We start from the raw sequence: 22,589 nt of genomic DNA, 5'->3' as shown, positions 1-22,589 counted from the left end.
CAGGGAGGTGGTGGAGTCACCATCCCTGGAGATGTTCAAGAAACCTGTGGCCTTGGCACTTTGGGACATGGTCTAATGGCCATGGTGGTGGTGGGTTGGTGGTTGGACTGGATGACCTCAGAGGGCTTTTCCAGCTGAAGCAGTTCTGTGGTTCTACCTCAACCTTTTCTCCTGTAGTTCAAACCTCTGCTTGTTGTCCTGTCCATCCTGACCAAAGGACAGAGCATGTGAGCAGACAGGGGTGGCTCCAAATGAGCAACAGAAGGGAGAAGAGTAATTTATGTGGCAGATAATTTTTTCTTCTACTAGGACTCTCAGTTGTAGTCTGAACCATACAAACAAAAAGCAAAGAACCTTAAGCCTGTCCTAGCCAAACCCAGGACAACCACCTGTCCAAATTATGAGCATTTGAGTCCTCCAGGATTTGGGGACTGCCTGCCATCAGGTTTTGATCACTCCCTTTCCCCAGTAATTGGTGGCTGTGCTCCTGCAGATTTCAGCTACTGCACTCCTCTAGGATGTGGGGACCTGAAGGAAAAAGTTATTAATCAGAATCACAAAATATTAGGGGTTGGAAGGGACCTTAAGAGATCATTGAGTCCAACCCCCCTGCCAAAGCAGGGTCACCCAGGGGCAGGCTGCACAGTTACACATCCAGGTGGGGTTTGAAAGCCTCCAGAGAAGGAGATTTCACAACCATGGGCAGGGACACCTCTCAACTAGACTCAGCTGCTCAAGGCCTCATCCAATATGGCCTTGAACATCCCCAGGGAGGAGGCAGCCACAACCTTCCTGAGCAACCTATTACAGAATCCCATCACCCTTGCACTGAAGAACTTCTTCCTCAGCTCCAGTCTAACCCTGCTCTGCCTCATCTTCAAACCATTCTCCCTTGGCCTGTCTCTAGACACCCTCATGAGAAGTCTCTCTGCAGCCTTCCTGCAGGATCCCTTCAGCTATTGGAAGGCATCTCTAAGGTCCCCCTGGGGTCTTCTCTTCTCCAGGCTGCACACCCCCAGCTCCCTCAGCCTGTGCTCACAGCAGAGCTGCTCCAGGGGGGCTTGGTAGAGTAGGGCATTGTGGTGGGTTGAAGATTCCCACTCCCAACATTAACTTTGCCAGAGCAGCTCAGTTTGGAAGCAAATGGAAGCTGTATTCACAGGCAAACCTGCAGTCTGCAATGAACTGCAATGAATGGATGTGTCCAAATATACAACAGTCACAGTACTGACAGATATTTAGCATTAACAACCAGCACAAGCATCCCCCTGGCCAAAGAGCAGGGGAGCTGCAACAGCTTCTCTCTCCCTGCCTCTCCCTTCCCCCCCTGTACACAAGGAAAGAGAGAAAAGCAGAGATATATTAGACTTAACCAAAATGAAAAGCAAAAGCCAGTTAGGATCTCCCCAGCAAAGAAGCAAGAGGAGAGAAAAATTGTTTGGGGAACCAAATCTTATGGAAAATATCCTTCCAGTGGAATAGAATCATAGAATCATAGAATCAGTCAGGGTTGGAAGGGACCACAAGGATCATCTAGTTCCAACCCCCCTGCCATTGGCAGGGACACCTCACACTAGATGAGGCTGGCCAGAGCTGTTTAGAATGATCATTATTTTTCCTTTTTACACCCAATAGTGATGTATTTACATTTTTACTACTTTTCTCTTCAAGACCTGTGAAAAAATTTTAAAGGCATAGCCTAAAACTACCACAAGCATTCAAGAACATTTGACTCCAGAGGCACAGAACAAGATCCTTCTGCCTGATAAATTGCAGCCTTCCCACAGGTGTGAATAAAATGTTCCCACATCTGTGATCAGCAGGCAGGAGGGACTGGAGGCCCTGCACCAGCCTCTGTGCTAAGTCACATCAGGTGGAGTGCAAAGAAACAGGGTGTCCAGGGCAGCCTAACTGGAGCCATTGCTGGCTGATCTACCTCCAGCAGTGACATTGTGTAATCATTTTATTCTACTTTGCTGGCATCCACTCCCATTTCAATGCAGTTTTGCCCCCCACATGGGTGACCAAAATTGGACACAATACCCTAAATGAAGACCAGAGCCTGCTTGCAATATGAAATGCTTTCAGATTTCTGTTACAAATATTTCTCCTGAATCATCCTAGGACTGAATTTTGCTTTCTCTGCAGCTGCATCACATTGTCACTCTTGGTCATGCTGTCATCAATACAGCCAGGACTTCCCCTTCCATGATTTGAAATTCAGAAGCCATTAACTTCAGAAACTTTTTTTGCTCTCAGGCTCAAGTGTTTGAACTTGGCCTCTGCAGTGCTGCATCTCCTCCAGTTTCACTGCTTCATTCCTCAGGATTATCCATCTGGAAATGATGAGGACAAGGTAGGGTAAGAATGAAAGAGGAAAAAAGAACTAAACTCATGAAAGGGAAGAGAAATTTGTCTGAAGAAAGCTTTCTGTCAGAAGCTACAAGGCACAATGGATCACTAAAACTTAAACAAAAGACAGAAGATGTCTCTCTTAGGACCAAGAAAATCTTTAGGGGGTTGGAACATTTCTATGAAGACAGATGGGGAGAGTTCGGGTTGGTCAGCCTGGAGCTTCATGGAGACTTTAGAGCAGGGGGGTTGGACTTGATCTCTGGAGGTCCCTTCCAACCCCTAACATTCTGTGATTCTAAGCCAGTCCCTCCCCAGCCTGCCTGTAGGTCCCCATCAGGTATTGAAATGCTGCTCTAAGGTCTCCCTGGAGACTTCTCTTCTCCAGGCTGGACAGACCAATTTTTTTTCAACCTGGCCTCATAGCAGAGCTGCTCCAGTCCTCTGATCTTGGTGGCTTCCTCTGGACCCACTCCATCAGGCCCATGTCTCTTTTGTGTTGGGGTCCCCACAGCTGGCCCCAGCCCTGCAGGTGAGGTCTCCCCAGAGCAGAGCAGAGCAGAGGGGCAGGATCCCCTCTCACCATCCCTGGCCACGCTGCTTTTGATGCAGCCCAGGCTGCCCTTGGCCTTCTGTGCTGCCAGTGCCCATTGCTGGCTCCTGTCCAGCTTCTCCCCCACCAGCACCCCCAAGTCCTTCTCTGCAGGGCTGCTCTCAATCTCATCACCCCCAGCTTGGATTATATTGAGGGTTGCCCCAACCTGGGTTCAGGACCTTGCACTTGGCCTTACTGAGCCTCATGAGAGTCTCCTCAGCCACCTCTCCAGCCTGTCCAGATCCCTCTGGATGCCCCTCTGGTCCCTCTGGGTGCCATCCTGTCCTTCAGTCTTATCAACTGCACCACTCAGCTTGGTGCCATCTGAAAACTTGCTGAGGGTGCCTCAGTCTGGTTTATAGCATTGATGAAGAGATTGAACAGCACAGGCCCTTGAGGGACACCACTTATCACCCATCTCCACCTGGGCATGCAGCCATTGACCACTACCTTTTGGATGCAATCATCCAACCAATTCCTTATCCACTGCACAGTCCACCCATCCAGACTCCAAAGCAACCCCAGCTGGAATGGTTCCAGGGGTGAGTCATCCACCACCTATCTGGGCAGCCTGGGCCAGTGTTTCAAGGTAAAGGCTCAAAGAATACTTTTCCAAGAGGTTCCAGCATCATGTGAAGTCCTCTCTTCAGCACCACACTTCAATAAGGCCTCAAAAAGTCTTATTTTTATTTTTATTTATCTTACAGCATCTTAAGATGCTGTAAATGGTTTGGCTGACAACCTCAAACACTGCAGGTCGCAAAAACCCAGACTGAGAAGGTTGGTTGCAGTCAAGCAGAAGACCAAACCCCTGACTTGTTCTAAGCATTGTTTTTGCAGCACTTCATCACATAGTTGCTCTTCCTCATTTGCTGCAGTTCCATTGTAGCTTTCTAACCACAAACTCCTTTTCTGAATTTTTTTTACTTTGGATTCCTTTCTTGTGACTCCATTGGTAGTTCTTGGTGATGCTTAGCCTTGTAATGACTGAATGTGTCACTGATGCCTGTGAAACAATCTAGAAGTTATCTTCTTGCTCTCTACAAGTCCCTGAAAGGAGGTTGGAGTGAGGCTGGTGTTGGTCTCTTCTCCCAAGTAACCAAGGTCAGGATGAGAGGAAAGGGGTTTAAGTTATGCCAGGGAAGGGTTAGGCTGGAGATTAGGAAAAATTTCTTTGCTGCAAGAGTGGTCAGGGATTGGAACAGGCTGCCCAGGGAGGTGGTGGAGTCCCCATCCCTGGAGGTGATCAAGAAGTGTCCAGTTCTGGGCTCCCCAGTTCTAGAGGGACAGGACTGGAGAGAGTCCAAGGGAGGGCTACAAGGATGCTGAAGGGACTGGAGCACTGCCTGGGGAGGAGAGGCTGAGAGCCCTGGGGGTGTTCAGTCTGGAGAGGAGAAGGCTGAGAGGGATCTGATCAATGTCTATCAATAGCTGAGGGCTGGGGGTCAGGAAGGAAGGGACAGGGACAGGCTCTGCTCACTGTGCCCTGGGATAGGACAAGGGGCAATGGATGGAAACTGCAGCACAGGAGGCTCCACCTCAACATGAGGAGGAACTTCTGCACTGTGAGGGTCTGGAGAAGAGAAGGCTGAGAGGAGATCTGATCAATGGTGACAAATACCTGCAGGGTGGTGTCAAGCAGAAGGGGCCAGGCTCTGCTCAGTGGTGTCCTGTGACAGGACAAGGGGCAATGGACACAAACTGAAACCCAGGAAGTCCCACCTCAACATGAGGAGAAACTTCTTTACTGTCAGGGTGCTGGAGCCCTGGAGAAGGCTGCCCAGAGAGGTTGTGGAGTCTTCTTCTCTGAAGACATCCAAAATCCACCTGGCTGTGTTCCTGTGTGAGCTGCCCTGGGTGGCCCTGCTCTGACAGGGGGGTAGTGACTCAATGATCTCCAGAGGTCCCTTTCAATTTCTGTGATTCTATGAAAAACTAGCTTAAAATGAGCCAAAAACTGCTTCACACCATCTGTCATTTTCCAAGTTTACACGGAGGAAAAGTGTTTGGGAGAGACAAAAACTGAGCTAAGGAGCTCCGATACCTTATTTACTTATTAAAGGTGCTGCAACAAAGGAGAGAGGAAACAGCAGAGAAAAGGCTACTGCATCCCTACTGACAGTCCACAGGGGATTAAATGCTTCCTTTCGATTTGCTTTTAAACGTTCTGACATTCCTGGGACAATAAAGGGCACTGCCACATGTCAGCTATTAAGTTAATTCCCTGAACCGCGGCTCGAGTTCAGTGGTTTGATTTCGCCACCCCATTAGACGAAGGCTCTGCAAACAACAACTGAGTTGTTCGAGGTCTCCTGGCACAACTGAGCTTCGTGAAAGCAACAAATGGTAAAGCAATTTGCATCTCCATTTTAGGACTTCAAAAAGGGAAATGAACTCTTGGAAGTCCAGAGGAGAGCCACAAAAATGATCCAAGGGCTGGAGCACCTCTGCTATGAGGACAGGGTGAGGGAGCTGGGGGTGTTCAGCCTGGAGAAGAGAAGGCTCCAGGGGGAGCTTAGGGCAGCCTGAAGGGATCCTGGAGGAAGGCTGGAGAGGGACTTTTCATAATGTCTAGAGACAGGACAAAGGGGAATGGTTTGAAGCTGAGGGAGAGTAGGTTTAACCTGGAGCTTAGAAAGAAGTTCTTCAGTACCCTGGGACTCTGAAATAGGTTGCCTAGGGAGGCTGTGGCTGCCTCCTCCCTGGGGGTGTTCAAGGCCAGGTTGGATGAGGCCTTGAGGAGCTGAGTCTGGTTGAGAGGTGTCCCTGGTGGAGGAGATGATCTCTGAGGTCCCTTCCAACCTGAGCCATTCTGTCATTCTATGGTTCTGTGCAATTATGTCTGCATAGAAAAGCAGATGTGAAGCCTGCTGGAGCTACAGAGAATGGTTTCATTACCTGCAACAGCTTCTTGTGAGTCCCTGAGGGAAAATGATGAGCAAAATTGGGAAGTAAACCTCTATTTAATGCACACCCAAGGAAAAAAAAAGTACAAACTTGGGCAAGAGTTTTGTGAGATGATATAAAAGATGAAGTCCAAGGTTCCAAGCTCATTTTTTTCCTCGTCTTCACTTCTTATTCCACTTTCTACATCTTTCAGTTTCATGACCTCTGCTGCACACAGCCCCAGCCCATGCTGCTTTAGGCAGTGCTGCCTGCCCAGCCAGCTGCTGTCAGTTTCAGGTCAGATGCATATTCAGCTATCTTTGTATTTTCCAGGCTCAAGCAGTCTCTCAAGGGCTGTACAAGCAAGCATCATCCAGCCTTAGTTTGGCAGCAGTGATTAGATTGAAGCTCTTCTGATGCAGAGATTCTTCATCTTTTAGCTTTCTAGCAAGGCTTTAAGTCTGAGCCAGCATTGCTTCACTTCACAGACAGCTGCAGCTTCAGATGTTCAACAGTTAGAGGCAGAGTTCTGAAATTACAGAATCATAGGATGGTAGTGGTTGGAAGGAACCTCCAGAGATGACCAAGTCCAACCCTCCTGCCAGAGCAGGGTCACCCAGGGCAGGTCACACAGGAACACAGCCAGGCAGGTTTTGAAGACCTCTAGAGAAGGAGACTCCACAACCTCTCTGGGAAGCCTGTTCCAGGGCTCCAGTACCCTGACAGTAAAGAAGTTTTTCCTCATGTTGAAATGGAATTTCCTGTGATTGAGCTTACACCCACTGCCTCTCATCCTGTCACTGAGCATCACTGCAAAGAGCCTGGCTCCTGACAGCCACCCTTCAGATATTTGTAGACAATGATAAGAGTCCTCTGAACCTTCTCTTCTCTGGACTAAACAGCCCCAGGGCTCTCAGCCTTTCCTCATCAGAGAGAGGCTCCAGTCCCTTCATCATCCTCATAGCTCTCTATTGAACACTCTCCATCAGTTCCCTGAAACCCAAGCCTTGTCAGAAGTACCTTGCTAAAGCTGCACAGCATGACAGAAAACCATTGCTGAGATGTGTATCCTTGCTTCTTCCCTGTAAACAGGTTCTGACCAGCTCTGGGTTTCATGCCAATGGAATTCTCCCTCCCCAGGATGGAAAGCAAGAACCTCTTCCTCAGCCTGCTGCTGTGCTACAGCGTGCTCAGAACTGCTGACTCTCACATGGTGATCGAAGAGAAGACAGAATGCAACCCATCCAAGAGCAACAAAATGAACCTCTCAGATCTCCCTCCCATCTCCATTGTAGGTCAGTAAAACCCTGCTGCCAGATCAGAGGCTCACAGGATCAGAGGATGTGAGGGGTTGGAAGGGACCTTTGAATATCACCAACCCCCCTGCCAGAGCAGGAGCACAGAATCCAGCACAGGTCACACAGGAACACATCCAGACAGGGCTGCAAAGGCTCCACAGAAGGAGACTCCACAACCTCTCTGGGCAGCCTGCTCCAGGGCTCTGGGACCCTCACAGTGCAGAAGTTCCTCCTCATGTTGAGCTGGAACCTCCTGTGCTGCAGTTTATATCCTTTGCCCCTGGTCCTATCCCAGGGCACAACTGAGCAGAGCCTGTCCCTGTCCCTTCCTTCCTGACCCCCAGCCCTCAGCTATTGATAGACATTGATCAGATCCCTCTCAGCCTTCTACTCTCCAGACTGAACACCCCCAGGGCTCTCAGCCTCTCCTCCCCAGGCAGTCTCCAGTCCCTTCAGCATCCTTGGAGCCCTCCCTTGGACTCTCTCCAGCAGATCCCTGTCCCTCCTGAACTGGGGAGCCCAGACCTGGTTGCAATATTCCAGGGGAGGTCTCAGCAGGGCAGAGCAGAGGGGGAGGAGAACCTCCCTGGCTCTGCTGGCCACACTCCTCTGAATGCCCCCCAGGACCCCATTGGCCTTCTTGGCCCCCAGGGCACATTTCTGTCCCATGCAGAACTTGTTACCCACCAGCACTCCCAGCTCCTTCTCCTCAGGGCTGCTCTCCAGCAGATCACCTCCCAGCCTCTCCTGGTGCAGTTTATTCTTCCTTCCCTGATGAACTAGACACACAGCGAACAGAATTGCCTGGCCAGAAGGACCTTTGGATCCTGTGCTGCAAGGCTGCCATTCCTGATACTAATTCCTCAGCAGAGGGCAGAACTGCAGCTACAACACAACCAAAGGCATCCAGGAATGGCAATGTGAGAAACCACACTTTGGGGTAAAACAAAACAAAACAAAACAACCCCCAATAAATCAAGTCAGGCAGCTTCTGTTTGTTTTTAACCAACTTGACTTCAGGCACCACCAGGCTGTAAATCTTTTGCTACCCAGGAGAAGTTGGTTTCTGTTCCTATGGCATAAAACTTCCTGTCCAAGTCTGGTGCAAAGAGAAGGAGTTGAACTTAGCTCTTCTGGGGTTTTTCAAAGATCTCCTATTGTGGCAGAGAAATCAGAAGTTCTCTGAGGTACTGAGGATGGTGAGACACTGACCCAAGTTGCCCAGAGAGGCATCCCTTGAACCATTCCAGGTCAGGTTGTTTGGGGCTCTGAGATGGATCCTCCACAAGGATGAGCAGAGGGCTGGAGCTGCTCTGCTCTGAGGACAGCCTGAGAGAGTTGGGGTTGTGCAGTCTGGAGAGGAGAAGGCTCCCAGGAGACCTTCTGGTGGCCTTCCAGGATCTGAAGGGGGCTACAAGAAAGCTGGGGAGGGACTTTTGAGGGTGTCAGGGAGTGATAGGAGTGGGGGGGATGGAACAAAAAAAGAAATGGATAGACTCAGATTGGATGTTAGGAAGAAGTTCTTCCCCATGAGGGTGGTGAGAGCCTGGCAGAGGTTGCCCAGGAAGGTGGTGGAAGCCTCATCCCTGGAGGTTTTTGCAGCCAGGCTGGATGTGGCTGTGAGCAACCTGCTGTGGTGTGAGGTGTCCCTGCCCATGGCAGGGGGTTGGAACTGGCTGAGCCTTGAGGTCCCTTCCATCCCTGACAATTCTATGTCTCATCACTGCCACAGAAACAACTGATTCAGAGCAACTATTAGAAGTGTGGTTAAGTAACCACAGCCTCCTCCTCTCCTGATACTGCCAATTTCACAGAGTCAGAGATGTGAGGGGCTGGAAGGGACCTCCAAAGCTCATCCAGTCCAACCCCCTGCCAGAGCAGGGTCACCTGGAGCAGGTCACACAGGAACACATCCAGGCAGGTCTTGAATATCTCCAGAGAGGGAGACTCCACAACCCCCCTGGGCAGCCTGTGCCAGGGCTCTGTCACCCTCACAGGGAAATAATTCTTCCTCCTGTTTCCATGGAACTTCCTCTGCCTCAGCTTCCACCACTGCCCCTTGTGCTGTCCTTGGGCATCCCCCAGCAGAGCCTGGCTCCAGCCTCTGGGCACTCCCCCTGCACATCTTTATCCCCAGCAATGAGGTCAACCTCAGGCTCCTCCTCTCCAAGCTACAGAGCCCTCAGCTCCCTCAGGCTCTCCTCCTGAGGAAGATGTTCCACTGCCTGCAGCATCTTTGTGGCTCTGTGCTGGACTCTCTCAAGCAGTTCCCTGAGGTCCTCCTTGACCTGAGGGGCCCAGAACTGGACACAATATTTAGAGCAGAGTAGAGGGGCAGGAGAACCTCTCTCAACCTACTAACCACAGCCCTTCCAATCCATCCCAGGAGTCCCTTGACCTTCTTGGCCACCAGAGCACATTGCTGGCTCATGCCCAGGGCCTTTTCCCCTTCACTGCTTTCAACAGGTCAGTCCCCAGCCTGTACTGATACTGATGCTTCACAATCTATCAGTCACAATTTATCACATTGATCCACAGGATCTATTTTTGTACAAGCTAACAGAAAAAGTTCTTGTCACCTTGGTTTAAATATTTCAGAGAGAGCTTCCTTCCTATCCCTGTGACATTTTTCTTCTACCAAGTCCTGTTCCTTTTGTCGGGCACACTGAGCAGAGATGAAGGCACTCCCTGGGGTTACAGCTCAGTGTTTAAACCTTGCTGTAGCCATACTTGAGTAATAAAACTCATTTGCAACTAGCTGTTTGCACAGCTGTCAGTCAGCCACAGTGCTCATGGCATCCAAAGGTGATCTGCCTGGTTCAAATTCAGTGCAGCCTGAGGCTGGAATTAAATCACCTCATAAAAGGTAAGCAGAGGATTGTCTCTCATCAGCTAGCAAAACAAGCAATCACCTAATTAATATGTGCTGCTTGTAGCACTTCCAGGCACAGCTGGATCAGCAGCAGTTAGCAGCTGGCAGCATTTATCACAAACCTCTATTTACATTTTCCCAAAGTGCCACAGAGGAGATCAGTAAGGAACTGCTCAGCTGGGCAGCTGTTGAAAACAGAGTGGGCAGAGGATGAGGAATATGAGAGCAGAGAGCAGCTGGGGCAAACCCAAGAGTTTTACTGAACCCAGAGGAGCTATGGGAGAGATGATGACAGCACTCTTCTGTCAAACCCCACAGCTCTCTGCTTCACAGGGTCACAGTTCCACAGGCTCACAGGATGTTAGGGGTTGGAAGGGACCTCTGAAGAACTTAGACTCCAACCCCCCCTGCCAGAGCAGGGTCATAGAATCCAGCACAGGTCACACAGGAACACATCCAGACAGGGCTGCAAAGGCTCCACAGAAGGAGACTCCACAACCTCTCTGGGCAGCCTGCTCCAGGGCTCTGGCACCCTCACAGTGAGAAGTTCCTCCTCATGTTGAGCTGGAACCTCCTGTGCTGCAGTTTATATCCTTTGCCCCTTGTGCTATCCCAGGGTGCAGCTGAGCAGAGCCTGTCCCTGTCCCTGTCCCTCCCTTCCTGACCCCCAGCCCTCAGCTATTGATAGACATTGATCAGATCCCTCTCAGCCTTCTCCTCTCCAGACTGAACACCCCCAGGGCTCTCAGCCTCTCCTCCCCAGGCAGTGCTGCAGTCCCTTCAGCATCCTTGGAGCCCTCTGCTGAATGCTGTCCTTGTCCCTCTTGAACTGGGGAGCCCAGAACTGGATGCAAAATTTCCCTCTCATCTGCCCATTCTGCATCATTGTCTTCTTTACTAAGCCCTCATACACCCCAGCAGTGTCTAGATCTCTGTTTAATGACATCATCAAAGATAATCAGAGGACTGGAGAACCTGCCCTATGGGGACAGGCTGGGAGACTTGGGGCTGTTCAGCCTGGAAAAGAAAAGACTCCAGGGAGACCTTAGAGCAGCCTTCCGGTGCCCGAAAGGAGCTCCAGGGGAGGGACTTTTGGCAGGGGCTGGGAGTGAAATAAATTTAATATTCTGTTGTGCTACTCTCTTTGAAGATTTAACTAAAAGATCCCAGAAAGTCAGCAGGAAAGAGGCAGAGAACAGGAAATCTTCCAAGGTAGGTGAATGTTCAGAAAACCTTGGTGAATTAGAATGGTTTATGACTTCTGTCCCTTCCCTCAGTGCCTTTACAGCCATTGCCTGATTTAAATCACTTGCACACAGTTTATGGACCTAAAATTCTATGCTGGTAGCTACAAAACATTCATGGTGGAAAGAGCACTGTGATGTGATATTGGTTAAAGGCTTTGGTTTGGTTTTAGGGGGTCTTGGTAGGTTTGATTTTGGTTTTTCTCTAGTCCAGGTACTTGAACTTTGAGCTGGTGCAGGTATTTGTATCCAGCCAGGCTGGATGGCACCTTGAGCATCCTGGTCTAGTGGGAGGTGTCCCTGCCCATGGCTGGGGGTTGGAACTGGATGATCTTTAAGGTCACTTCCAACCCAACCCATTCTATGAATCTCTGCAGCACTTCCTAAATTAACAGGAAGAGCCAGGTTGAAAGGGACCTCTGAATGTCATTCAGTTCCACCTTCAGCTCAAAGAAGGATGCTCTTGCAATCAAGCTGCATCAAAGACTTTTGGCTTCAAAGCTCCTCAGGCTTTTAGGGACCACAAAACCTTTCACCTTTAAACTGAAACTCCCACGCTCAAAAAGTGCATCGGGTGTCTGCAGCTGGAGGGCTCCAGAGGCCTCTCCTAGACCCCGGGCACATGCTGATCACCCAAACATTCTTCCACCTTTCAAATCACAGAGAGAGAAGCAGCATCCTTGGCTAGGCTGAGAGATCCTTTTCAGCTCACTGAGCTGTGTCTGCAGCGAAGGCTTCCCATGCACACATCCGACGTGCAAAAGATCACTGAGCAAACACACAGAGAGGAGCACTGCCGAGCCTCCTGCCCTCCCTCTCAGCCTTGTAGCTCAGCAAACAAAGTGGATACCAGCCCCAAGGCTTGGCAGGGAGGTTTTGCTCTTCCATGTGAAAAGTTTGGGGCTCCAAGTGTAATTCCTTCCTCAATTTCATTGCTAACGTCGTTGTCCTTGCAGATCCTTGTGCCCCTTGCACCTCTGCTGCCACTCTCTTCCCTGCAGAGCATTTTCCAACAGTCTGGGGCTCATGAGGTTCACCATTTGGAGTGGCAGGCTGGTCCCAAGGCAGCATTGCCCATGATCCAGTCCCACCACATATCTCCATTGCCACTCATCTAAGGGTCTCACTGCTGGCCACTGCCTGCTCATCTCAGGCCAAGAGCTCTGTCAGTTCCCTTCCTTCTCACCTCTCCTTTGCCCTGACCCAGTCTCATTTCACATCTAGATGAATTTTCCTGGTTTTCTCTCCTAGAAAAATGCTCAGCTGAGGACACCTCCAAAACCAAGGCCCACCCCAGCTGCTGACTGTGTGCCAAACTTCAAAACCTGCAAACCACACTTGAATTCATGTTGCAACTACTGTGCCTTGTGCAAGTGCCGGATTTTCCAGACCATCTGTCAGTGTCTGATGTTAAACCCAAAGTGCTAAGCCAAGCTGGGAACACAATAAGGGCTTCTGCCTTTCATTAGCTTCTCAAGTGTCTATTTCAAACTGCTCCATGCATATTTGTAATCTAAGTAGAGAGTTTTGAAGCTGGCAGCTTGGACTTGCCCCTCTTCAAATTTAAAGGGATGATGCTTTCTTCTGGTGGGGTTAAAACTATCATGGGTGAGTTTTCCAGGGAGCACACAACCATGGAGACTGGCATTGGACAAGGATTCTTAACAATACTGATCTGTGTTTTTAAGAAGAAATCTAGGCTCTTGTTGGTTTGGGGGGTTCTGGTTTGTCTGGAGGTTGGGTTTGGGTCTTTTTGAATGGTCCTCTGGTTAATTAACCACATTAACCAGCACCACAAAGCCCTCAGGGATGGCACAGAAACAGCCACCCTAAGCCAGGACTGGGTCATCCAGGGAAGGACCAAAGCCTGGGTTTGCCTACTAGGACAGCACAGCAGCAGCCTCCAACACAGCCAAAAGATGATGCTTTGAATGTTTCAGGGTGAAATCCCTTTTCACTCAGCATTCAAAAGCAGGATGAGAACTTCCACAGGTTGTTCTACCTGCAAAGACAGATCCAAGCCAAGAAGGCTTTTTTTCAATCATCTCCAGCTGAACACTACCCAGCTCCAGGGCACTTAGTCATTCTACCACTAACCAGTATCACCAGGGTAGATATTTGAACCCTGGATGTGTCTGTGCCTCAGGACTTGAACGTCAGAATTTCCTTCCCCAGTCATATCCACAGGAACAGAGTCCTCAGTCCTTCTTCTCCTGCTGCCAAGGGCACAGTGCATATGGAGCCCAAAAGCAGGGACACATATCCAGGACTTTGAGGAGGAAAGCAAAGATCAGCAGAAAGTGGAATATGTACCCCAGAAGCACATCTTGAAGAAAACCATTGCAGCAATTGACCTCTTTCTTTGCCTCTTCTACTATGGACACCTTCCAGCACCTACCCCAAGGGTGAATTTCAGTGACAGTCTCCACCTGCTGCACACAACCAGTGACCACAGGTCAAAAAATACAAACCTGAGAGCTGTGTCAACCCTTAGAGGCTCAGAAACAGCTCTGAAGGTGTGGCTGGAGCTCAAGGCAGAAGCAAACAGGTATCTAGAAGACATTTCTCTCTTGTTCTTGAAGCTCTTTGCTGTGAAGGTGGCACAGGAGGAAACCTCTTCTTGGTTAAAGTACAGATGTGGTAGGTCCCAGGCAAGGAGGAAACAAACCCAGAAGCTGTCCCCAACAATGATGGCCCTTCACCTGCCAGACTCCAGCTCTTTTTACTTCCTCTGTTCTATATCTACAATGTTCCTCTCCCCCACTCCCCTATGCTCTTTTTTCTTCAGTGAGGCTTTCCTGATGTGAGGATTTTCCCTGTGTCCCACTGCTATTGCCTGGCACCACAGGAGCCATGTCCACACTCAGGGCTAAAACCCTCTTCCATGGTCACTCCAACTGTCTGCCAGTGTCCCTACCAAGGCTGTCACAGTCAGATGTAGTTTTTCTAACCATCACTTTTCTAATGGCTCTCTGCAGGACTAATTGAGAGGAAATTTCTTTATTGATTCATTTCTAAGCACAGCTGAGGGCTAGAAAAGTCTTCAAGGCAAGCAAAGATGATACAGATGACACTCTAAAGGGGATAAAGGCTTTCTTCTTCTAACAACCAGTACAAAATCTCTCAAAAGAGAGGTCAAATGCTGACAGAAATGTTTGTTCATCTTGAAGATATATATCTAGATCTGCAGAGAATAATCTCAGAGAGAGGCCAACTGATAACAGGAAGCCACTGTGCTGCTTATTTGTGATAAAATACATCAGCTGTCACAGATGAAGCTTGGAGCCCTGTAAATGTGCCTAAGTCTGTCTTTGATATCCTGGCTCAGGAATCTGTAAGCCATTCAGTTGTGATAAGAAGAGGATGAGAAGGAGGAATGCCACATGGCAATGGGCTTAGCAATCAGAATTTGGACCCATCTAGTACTAGGTAAAAGGCAACCTGGAGAGCCCTGCACTGGACACAGTAGTCTAAGTGTGGCCTTACCAGTGCTGAGCAGGGGGAAAGGATCACCTCCTTGACCTGCTGGCAATATTCCTCCTAATGCAACCCAGGACACCATTTGCCTTCTTTGCCACAAGGGCTGCTGGCTCCTGTTCAACTTGGTCTTCAGCAAGACCCCCAGGTCCTGTTCTGCAAAGCTGCTTTCCAGCACACATTCACCTGTGGGGTTGCTCCTCCTGCTTGAACTGCAGCAGGTTTCTGTGAGACTGCCAAGGTCCCTCTGGAGGCCAGCAGGACCCTCTCTCTGCTGCATCCTCCACTCCTTCCAGTTTTGTATCACCTGCAGACATGCTGAGGGTACACTGCCCCACCCTGCAGATCATGAATGAAAATGGTGAAGAGTGAGATGGAAGACATGGGAGCCAGGGTGAGATGGAAGACATGGGAGCCAGGGTGAGATGGCAGGCATGGGAGCCAGGGTGAGATGGAAGACATGGGTGCCAGGGTGAGATGGCAGGCATGGGAGCCAGGGTGAGATGGAAGACATGGGAGCCAGGGTGAGATGGCAGGCATGGGAGCCAGGGTGAGATGGAAGACATGGGTGCCAGGGTGAGATGGCAGGCATGGGAGCCAGGGTGAGATGGAAGACATGGGTGCCAGGGTGAGATGGAAGACATGGGAGCCAGGGTGAGATGGAAGACATGGGAGCCAGGGTGAGATGGCAGGCATGGGAGCCAGGGTGAGATGATAGTAGGCATGGGAGGCAACCAGCAAAACAAAACCTGGGACCATGCATGCAGTGAAGGAAAAGGAAAGCTCCTGTGGTATGGGAGGGAGGAGGTTTGGTTTTCTACACATCTGCACAGATTTTTGAGCAGAGCTTTTCTCTGTAGTGCATTTTGACAAATGTGACCTATTAATAAGCTGCTTTATTTTATTTTTGGTTTATTATTTTGGTAACTGCAATTGATTAGAAAGAACATCTATAGAAAGAATATCTACAGAAAGAACATCTATAGAAAGAATATCTATAAAATGAACATATATCAAGTACTCTGTTAGTAGCTTGAGTGACTTTTCTGGGGCATGCATGAGGTATTGATAGGCTATAGACATCAGTAAAACGTTTGCACCTAGCACTTGCTTCCTGTATTTAGTCTGAGCAGGTATTGACCCTGAGGAGCTGTTTGGAAGTCTGAGAGCTCCCCGAGGGACCTCTCTGAAATGTCACCAGCAGAGGGATGGTGAAACAACCACATGGCAAGGACGGAGTTGTTTCAGTTTCACTCATCACATACCAAAGCAAAAGCTTCCTGCAGTTCAAGCTTAGAGACAGAGTCAGCAATGCTCCATGACAGAACCAGTTTGCTCCTGGAGACTAATGACCAATTACAAGCTTGGTAGGATTAAGCACAAATAAATCACTATTAGCTTTTCCAAATACTGCCTGGCTTGTGTGAATTGAAAAGAAACTCTGTGTTTCCCCCATCCAAAGTCATAGCTTGATTGCTTATTGTCACACTCAAAGGCTGTTAAATCCAGGTTTATCCCGATGGAGAAAACAAAGGGCAGAGTAAACATCCCAATGGCTGTCTCAAACTAGCTCCAAACACTTCACAATTTTCCAGGCTAATTGCTGCAACCCTCTTGGAAACCCCAGAAGGAAAACAAACCTCTTTGCTCTTACAGCAAAGATGCTTTTCAGAGTACTGTGGGATGTGCTCCTGGTGAGTCTGCAGCCCTGAGGTCACTCAGAGGAGGAGTGCAGACATTCAGTGACATGCAGAGTACTGTGGGATGTGCTCCTGGTGAGTCTGCAGCCCTGAGGTCACTCAGAGGAGGAGTGCAGACATTCAGTGACATGCAAAGCCAATGCAGGAAAGCATTCAATCAGAACATTCTTCATCAAAGCATTTTGAGTTGAATAGAGACCATTCCATGGCCAGCAGTGACTCCACAGGCACTCTAAGCAGACCAATTTCTCATTTGCTCACATCCAGCACACTGTTTAACTCCAAGGCACAACTCTGAGTCACAGAATCAGGGCAGAACAAGAGAATAATTACAAACTGACTCCCCTAACAAATGCTTTTTTTCTTTCCCGTCTACTTCTGAGCTCAGAAACCATTCCCCTTCTCCAAACAGCCATCTCCAGCACACAGAAGGCAATGCATGTGATGGCCTCCTATGGTTACCCCATTGCAAGGTCCCAATTGCCACCAGAGTGCCTGGGAACAGATTGGTCACAGACACTTCATCTTCAGAACTGAAAGTGCACAGCCACCAGCTGCTCGTTCCCAAACACAATCCCATGTTGGTTGAAGAGTCAAAGAGAAAGGATTCCTTCCTGTGTTGAATCACAGACTCACAGCAACATTCAGGTTGAAAAGAGCCTCAGGATCACCAAGTCCAACCCCTGACCCTACTCTGCAAGGGTCACCCCTAAACCATAGCCCCAAGCACCACATCCAAACCACCTTGAAACACAGCCAGGCTTGGGGACTCCACCACCTCCCTGGGCAGCCTGTGCCAGTGTCTGACCACTCTTGCTGGGAAATAACTTTTCCTACTGTCCAGTCTAACCCTCCCCTCCTGCAGCTTGAGGCCATTCCCTCTTGATCTATCACTAATGACCTGGGAGAAGAGATCAGCACCAACCTCTCCACAACCCTCTTTCAGGTAATTGTAGACAGCAATGAGGTCTCCCTTCAGCCTTCTCCTCTTCACACTAACCATCCCCAGCTCCTTCAGTTGCTCTTCACCAGATTTCTTCTCCAGGCCCTTCACAGCTTCCTTGCCCTCCTCTGCCCTGGCTCCAGCACCTCCACATCTCTCTTGGATTGAGGTGCCCAAAGCTGAGCACAATACTCAAGGAGTGGCCTCTCCACAGCTGAGTACCAATGCAAACCACCTCAAACTTTCCCAGCTGTGGGGCTGAGACAAAGTCCCATGGCACTTGTGATGGGCACCCCACCAAAGGCAGAGTGAGGTCCCCCAGTCTGCTAAAGGCTACAGTTAGCAAGTCACAATGTGGTCATCTGTAGGCAACTGGGAGGCATCACAGGTGGACCCACACATGGACAGTGCTGCATCTTGGTCCCTGCGTGAGTGACTCCTTCCTCTCTGTTTGTACCATGCCCACTAGGAGCTGTTTCAGCTCTTGTCCTGCTAGTGCCCAGACTCCACTAGGGATTATTCAATACAGTATCTAGCTCTCATCAGTGCAGGCACAGCACTGAGGCTGAGGGAGCTGGGGGTGTTCAACCTGGAGAAGAGAAGGCTCCTGGGGAGACCTTAGAGCAGCCTTCCAGTACCTGAAGGGAGCTACATGAAGGATGGAGAGAGACTGTTTGCAAAAGCCTGCAGGGACAGGACCAGGGGAAATGGCTTCAAACTAGAGCAGAGCAGCTTTGCATTGGATGTGAGGAACAAGTTCTGCACCAGGAGGGTGGTGGAACACTGCAACAGGTTGCCCAGGAGGTGGTTGAGATATTCAAGGTGAGGTTCAGCAAGGCCCTGGGTAACCTGATCTAGCTGAGGATGTCCCTGCTGACTGCAGGGGGGTTGGACTGGATGAGCTTTGGCAGTCCCTTCCAGCCTGGACCATTCTATGAGAGCATGGGAATGCACATAAGGGACTGGCCATGCATCTCATCACTCTCAGTTAGGAACACATCCAGCTCCTTAAGCTTGCAAAGTGGAAGTGAAACCTCATGGCTCCTCACCCAGGTTAGTTCCAGATATTACAGGGCCTGCTGTACTATCCCAGTGCTCATAATGTGCTTAATGCCATTCTTGAGCACAACAAAAAAAGACATCTGCTCCAGAAAGCTCCAGAGTGAAGGTCCTGAGATGTTCTGCTCATAACTTACCTTACATGCTTTAACAATGCTCCTGATTTCTTCAGATGCAGCAACAGGATCCTGAAGCCAGCAGGAGCTTGCAGCCCCATTGCTGATTAGCTATCTCCAGTGCATCAAACAACAGTGAGAGAGGTTTTATACCTGGAGAGGATCTGGTGGAATATTCTCACCCTTCCACAGCAAATTACCCTGCCCTAGAGGCAAAGACACCCAAAGGTCAGACTGGCATGCTGGGCTAGTTTAGGTTTTTCTGGTCAGGGCAGGTATTTTCTGCTTCTGGCACAGTCATCCTTCAAAGAGCTAAGAAGAGTCCAGCACAGAGGCACAAAGCTGCTGCAGGCAGTGGAACAACTCCCTGTGAGGCCAGGATGAGGGAGATGAGGCTTGGGGCTTGGAGCAGAGGAGCCTGAGGGCTGCCCTCATTGCTGGGGATAAAGATGTGCAGGGCTGGAGCCAGGCTCTGCTCAGGGATGTCCAAGGACAGCACAAGGGGCACTGGGGGCAAGCTGCAGCAGAGGAGGTGCCATGGAAACAGAAGGAAAAACTTTTTCCCTGTGAGGGTAACAGAGTCCTGGAGCAGGCTGCCCAGAGAGGTTGTGGAGTCTCCTGCTCTGGAGACATTCAAACCCACCTGGATGTGTTCTGTGTGACCTGCCCTGGGTGACCCTGTTCTGGCAGTGGGCTTGGACTCAACAATATCCAGAGGTCCCTTCCAACCCCTAACACAAATTTGTTGTGTCCCTGGCCCCCCAGAAAGTGACTTTCACCAAACAAGCAGCTCAGCATCGCTGCTGTAAGTGCCCAGCGGCATCCTAGAGACATCAGGAACACCCATGCCAGGCTGGCAGATGTGACATGGGACCTAGAGGAGACCCTCCCCATCTGGAGCAGCAGCACAAGGCCAGACACACACTAGGCTGCCTGAGAGAGCAATCCCTCCTTCTCCAAGTGTCCTTCTTAGATATGTGGTGCCTGCAGATCATTTTCAATGGTAATAAAATCAGTTTATTGGCAGAGTCCTCAGCTGATGTGCAGATGGCCAACATATGGCTGAGTCCCTCTCCCAGAAAGAGGAGAAGGAGCCTTTAGGCATCTCTGCAAGATTTTTCCACATGCACACTTATCTCTATCCAGGAAATCCTTTGGGATGAAATCCTGCTCTGAAATATGGGAGCCCTAAAATGGCTGTAACAGTGTCATAGCACAACTCACATCTGGCATCCATTTAATACATATAAAGGCAGGAAAAGACAAAAATGTACCTTCCCTAGTGATCTAGCCCAGGCCCCTTGGAATCACCTCAAATCTTCTGGGGCCTTTAATAAACACCTTCATCTCTCAGGACAGTTTAGCTAATAACAGTGTTCTTGGGGTCCCTTTGCTGGGTTTGGCAGATTCTTTAGCTAAAATTTTCACTTCTGGGCTTCCCTTCACTCTGCACAGCTGCCCCAGGTGTAGACAAGGTAAGAATTACTAACAGTAAGAAGCAGAAATGAGCCCAGGAGAGCATCCAGGCTCACTCTGCTTTCTGCTCCAGAGCAAGCCTGGCCATGCCCTGTCACAGAGCTGAACAACTGAAGGCAGCATAGAATCGAAAGGCAGCAAGTCCCAGGAACTTCCCAGAAGACAGCAAGTTAGGCAGGAGTGGTGATGAGGATGAGGTCAGGTTGGATCAATGCAGTGAGACCAATTGTGTGACATTCAACAAGGCCAAGTGTTGAGTTCTGCACTTTGGTCACAACAACCCCATGAGAGCTCCAGGCTTGGGGCAGAGGGGCTGGAAACTGCCTGGCAGGAAAGGACCTGGGGGTGCTGGTTGACAGCAGCTGAACAGGAGCCAGGAGGTGCCCAGGTGGCCAAGAAGGCCACCAGGAGCCTGGCCTGGAGCAGCAATGGTGTGGGAGCAGGAGCAGGGCAGGGATTGTCCTCTTGTACTCTGGCTTAGGTGAGGCTGCACCTTGAATCCTGGGTTCAGATTTGGGACCCTCACTAGAAGAAAGACATTGAAGTGCTGGACAGTGTCCAGAGAAGGGCAACCAAGCTGGGGAAGGGTCTGGAGAACAGGGCTGGTGAGGAGCAGCTGAGGGAACTGGGGGTGTAGAGTCTGGAGGAGGCTCAGGGGAGACCTCACTGCTCTCTACAGCTCCCTGCAAGGAGGCTGCAGTGAGGTGGGGGTTGGGCTCTTCCAACTGAAATGATTCTTTGATTCCATGACACTCCTCCATCACCACTGCTTGCTCCTAAGTGCCAGGTTTTAGTCAGAGATGCTGATCTTTGTTTGCAAAATGGCATCTTGGTGGCAAGTCAGACACCACCACAGGCAAAGGCTTTCACTGCCAAAGGAGTTTGTATCCAGCTGTTAATAAAATGCACATAGGAAGCAAGTTTTGGGCAGGAGGAAAACCAGCAGCATCAAATGTTTGTTCTGAGTGGAAATCAAGTTAATGCAAAGCAGATACCTGCAATAATTGCTGGCTCAAAACACACTCTGGCTCCCAACATCTGCAACATTGCAATTAAGATGCTGTTCAGTTTGCTTCTAAATCCTGCTCTTCAATCAAGCCCATGCCTGTGGATGAGGCCCATTCAATATTCCCTTGTGGAAATTATTTCCCCAACTGATGAAATCAAACCCAGAGTGATATAGAAAAGTAAGAGGTTTGCAGAAAAATGTCTCTGTGCTCTACAGATGGAACAAGAAGTAAAAACTTCATCATAGCCTTACCAAATCTTAAAATTAAGAGCTTATTGAAGAAGATGAAGAGCTTAATCCCTCTGGTATGGAATTCCAGGGCATTAGAAAAGCAGGAAGGGCTGTCAGTCCCCATCCAGTTCAAAAGGATGCTGCAAAATGTTAAACCCTTTATTTCATCCTATTAACTCCTGGAAGTATTTTTTTTCCTGCAGAACTGTTGTTGTTCTTCTTCTTTCAGTCTTTGGTTTGGTTTTGCTTTTTCTCAGCTGGCTTGCAGGTCACAAGCTTTCATGAATGGTTAGGCTGTGCTTGCAGCCAACCATGTGCTGGGCTGCATCCAAAGCAGTGTGAGCAGAAGCACAGAGAGGGGACCCTGTCCTGCTCTGCTGAAATCCACTTGAAGCACTGCCTCCAGTTCTGGGGACCCAGCACAAGGACCTGGAGTTGCTGAAGGTGGTCCAGGAGAGGCCATGAAGATGATCAGAGGGCTGGAGAATCTCTCCTGTGGGGAGAATTGGGGTTGTTCAGCCTGAAAAAGAGAAGGCTCCAGGAAGACCTTAGAGCAGCCTTCCAGCACCTGAAGGGAGCTACAGAAGAGCTGGGGAGGGACTTTTTACAAGAGCTGGGAGTGACAGGACAAGGGACAATGGCTTTGAGCTGGGAGAGGGGAGATTGAGACTGGAGAGGAGGAAGAAGTTCTTTAGCATGAGGCTGGGGAGACACTGGAACAGGTTGCCCAGGGAGGCTGTGGCTGTGCCCTCCCTGGAGGTGTTCAAGGCCAGGCTGGATGAGGCCTTGAGCAAGCTGTGCTGGTGGGAGGTGTCCCTGCCCATGGCAGGGGGTTGGAACTGGCTGAGCTTTAAGGTCCCTTCCAATTCAAACCATTGTATGAAGCTCAGCACAAGCATGTTTTATCATAACAAACCTTTCATCTTCTGCCCATAAACAGAGGTGGCTTGCTGCATAACGTTGACTGAAGAGGACAACGACAAGAGAGCACTTCCATGGCATACAGGGACAAGTCTCTGTGGGCAGAGGGGAAGAGGGCTTTCCCTGCAAGATTCAGCCCCTCCACCACTGCAGCTGGGAAAAGCTGATCCTCAGCTCAAGGGTACAATGCAGGCTGGCCAAAGCACTGCCTTTTGTCTTGAGGAAATTCCATGTGGGTACATGAAGTATCTTGAGCAGGTTTAGGTTCACACAGAAGAGAACAAATCAACAGCAAAATGAGTCAGGCCACAGTCAGATCTTTAATAAAAGCACTTTGAGTCAGTGACAGACAAGGTACAGCAGGTATGACAACTCAGAAAAATGAAGTTGGGGTAGAAGTGTGCTGCTAG

At 49.7% G+C, this 22,589-nt stretch overlaps 1 protein-coding gene across 1 annotated transcript; it reads left to right on the top strand.

Moving 5' to 3' along the window:
- The first annotated feature begins 2,342 nt into the window (after nucleotides 1–2,342).
- ASIP (agouti signaling protein) lies at nucleotides 2,343–12,675 on the top strand. The gene is made up of 4 exons (XM_054391941.1): nucleotides 2,343–2,356; nucleotides 6,974–7,128; nucleotides 11,154–11,215; nucleotides 12,499–12,675. Exons 1-4 carry the CDS (start codon nucleotides 2,343–2,345, stop codon nucleotides 12,673–12,675), a joined length of 408 nt encoding a protein of 135 aa, XP_054247916.1.
- The last annotated feature ends 9,914 nt before the right edge of the window (nucleotides 12,676–22,589 follow it).

This window comes from Indicator indicator, chromosome 24 (genome assembly GCF_027791375.1).
Source record: "Indicator indicator isolate 239-I01 chromosome 24, UM_Iind_1.1, whole genome shotgun sequence".
Classification (NCBI taxonomy): Eukaryota; Metazoa; Chordata; class Aves; order Piciformes; family Indicatoridae; genus Indicator; species Indicator indicator.
The sequence above is the reverse complement of the archived record's forward strand: the minus strand, read 5'-3'. Positions and strand labels throughout refer to the sequence as shown.

What these genes read in the sequence shown, in the direction of transcription:
- ASIP (XM_054391941.1), top strand. An exon ending in CCCTCCCATCTCCATTGTAG is followed by an intron (nt 7,129 to 11,153) that starts GTCAGTAAAACC and finishes CTCTCTTTGAAG; the next exon opens with ATTTAACTAAAAGATCCCAG. An exon ending in AGAACAGGAAATCTTCCAAG is followed by an intron (nt 11,216 to 12,498) that starts GTAGGTGAATGT and finishes TTTCTCTCCTAG; the next exon opens with AAAAATGCTCAGCTGAGGAC.